At 37.0% G+C, this 2,297-nt stretch overlaps 1 protein-coding gene across 1 annotated transcript; it reads left to right on the top strand.

The window, feature by feature from the left end:
* Positions 1–490: 490 nt before the first annotated feature.
* On the top strand, positions 491–2,091 carry LOC115108897 (interleukin-17C-like). The gene is made up of 3 exons (XM_029633458.1): positions 491–517; positions 678–931; positions 1,252–2,091. The coding sequence occupies exons 1-3, from the start codon at positions 491–493 to the stop codon at positions 1,508–1,510; spliced, it is 540 nt and encodes a 179-aa protein (XP_029489318.1). The 3' UTR covers positions 1,511–2,091.
* The last annotated feature ends 206 nt before the right edge of the window (positions 2,092–2,297 follow it).

The raw sequence follows: 2,297 nt of genomic DNA on the forward strand, positions 1-2,297 counted from the left end.
AGGCCAAAATTAGGCTACATTTATTTTATGGATTCAGATTTGATCTATTTTATCCGTGTGTGTATAAATGAACCGTTTTGTGTCATTTCTTCATAATTCCTAGCTTCTGTCTTGACTATGGAAACATATCAGTAAGATTACTGGATGGAAGCTGTCTGACAGTATGCCTATGGTCAATATATTGATTATAGCAGCTAATAAAATCAATATGAATAAGTATGTATAGGTGTACACAAGCTCATATAGATGAATATAATAACAGGTGATGTAATGTTGATGTAAACACAAGCCAAGTCCTGACAGTGGGGACACTCACTGTAGGAAAGAGGAAGCTGGGAACTGAATATAGTGATTTCCATTTCCTCCTACATACGGATTTCCCCAACCAGGTACATCCGCTATAAATTGTAGGATCACTGGCATTATGGCACAAAACAGAGCATAAGCACTTGGGCTCCTCTACTAACAAATATATATTTGATATTAGAAAATGCCAGGTCTATTCAAGATTATGCAGGTAAGTGAGAGTTTGACTGCCCTGATTGTTTGAAATTTAACTACACCTGAATGAATGTTGGATTACGTTTTGATCCATCATTTTGGATTGGTTTTTATTCAAATGGTAATTTATTAATGGTGTTTGTTCGTTTGTATTCATTTATTTCACTCCTTTGCAGACTCTACTTTTACTTGGACTTTTTATTGATAAATTGACTTTGGCATCAGAGGCACACAAGCATAAGGGATGCTTCAGTGCAGAAGAACTGGAGGATGGAGCTCTTAAGATCTTGCGTCGAAACCGGTACCTGAAAGACAGTCATATTGATGAAACGCAGTATCACAAGCTGGGTACGAAGAAGACCTGCCCTGCTGTGCTTCATTCACAGTCAGTAGACTACAACAACCGTTCTGTCTCCCCCTGGCGGTACAGGTAAGGCATCTCTTTCTACTCGAAGTAAATACTTTCTGGATAGGTCTAACATTTTATAGCCTCGTACGAACCATCATGATCTCGCGAACTCATATTCTGTTTCGACACAGAACGTGATCAAAGAATGTGAGCTCCGAGATCAGGATGGTTCGTACGAGGCTACAATTTTACTCATGCAGCCATAGTATTCTCATTCGGACAATAATATAATTTGAGTCAATGTGCATGACATATGGCTAGGAAAGAAAATACATTTTCGTATGGCATTATTAATTGATTAATTGGCTAATTGATTAATTGGAATGTGACTTTTCCCACAGCATCGATAGCAAGGAGGGACGATTCCCTGAGAAGATTGTTGTTGCTGAATGTCTATGCACGGGATGTATCATCGTCAAAGGGCACGGACATCACGGGGCCGAATACGAAGATTATGGATATAACTCTGTGCCTGTAGTGCAATCCCAGATGGTTTTGATGAAGACCGAGTGCACGACCGACCCAGGAAAATATTCATTCAGCTCACATTATATTAAAGTGCCTATTGCCTGCACCTGCGTTAAGGCTAGGACATATTAAGTGCCTCTCATAGAGGAATTTTTTTAGACAAACTGTAGTGACATGTTTCACATTTTGTTGTGTTTGTTTTAAAATGCACTTAAGTTATTGAAAGTATACCACTATGCTTATGGATACGAAGCTATCGAGAATACATGGATTTTTACATGACACTCTTAGGTACATTAATGTAGTACTTGTGTTGCAAGGTTGTATTTATTTGATGATCTATTAACTATTTATTAGTCTCGGCAGACGGGTTTCCTCCCACAATGTACCAATGTTCCGGCTGTTGCTCATAGGTCTGGGTTTCAGAGACTAACTATTTATTGAACTATGTTCTCAAGCTATTTATTTATCGTTGTTTTTTGGTGACTTTTGTTATTAGGCCTATTCCTTTCAACATCAATGTGTTCTTCTGTTCCTGTTTTCCCATCAACACAATCAAACATTTTAGATAGCTGCCTCTGTTGAAATTGGAAATGGTAAATATTCGAATTTTCTGCGCATTTAACGCAGTATACTATAAAAATCGTTTGATTAGGCTATTTATCGGTATTGATTTTGACAAATTGTACGTGGGTGATGAATTTATAGAAATGTAGCAGAATTTATGAAATGTTATTGTTGTTTCCTTAATAAAGATTACTAATGAAATATCTGCCGATCATGCTTTATTTAGGCCAACCTAAATGATTAAAGGTGGATAAATCTTCGGGGTTATAATATATACTAAGGTTATTTAAAAAGCAACATCAAGACAGCCTTCGTTATTACATGAGCCAACAATTTACTATTGAGATTTTTA

Source organism: Oncorhynchus nerka, linkage group LG25 (genome assembly GCF_034236695.1).
Source record: "Oncorhynchus nerka isolate Pitt River linkage group LG25, Oner_Uvic_2.0, whole genome shotgun sequence".
Classification (NCBI taxonomy): domain Eukaryota; kingdom Metazoa; phylum Chordata; class Actinopteri; order Salmoniformes; family Salmonidae; genus Oncorhynchus; species Oncorhynchus nerka.

What these genes read in the sequence shown, in the direction of transcription:
- LOC115108897 (XM_029633458.1), top strand. Translation starts at nt 491, where the DNA reads ATGCCAGGTCTATTCAAGATTATGCAG. An exon ending in GTCTATTCAAGATTATGCAG is followed by an intron (nt 518 to 677) that starts GTAAGTGAGAGT and finishes ACTCCTTTGCAG; the next exon opens with ACTCTACTTTTACTTGGACT. An exon ending in GTCTCCCCCTGGCGGTACAG is followed by an intron (nt 932 to 1,251) that starts GTAAGGCATCTC and finishes CTTTTCCCACAG; the next exon opens with CATCGATAGCAAGGAGGGAC.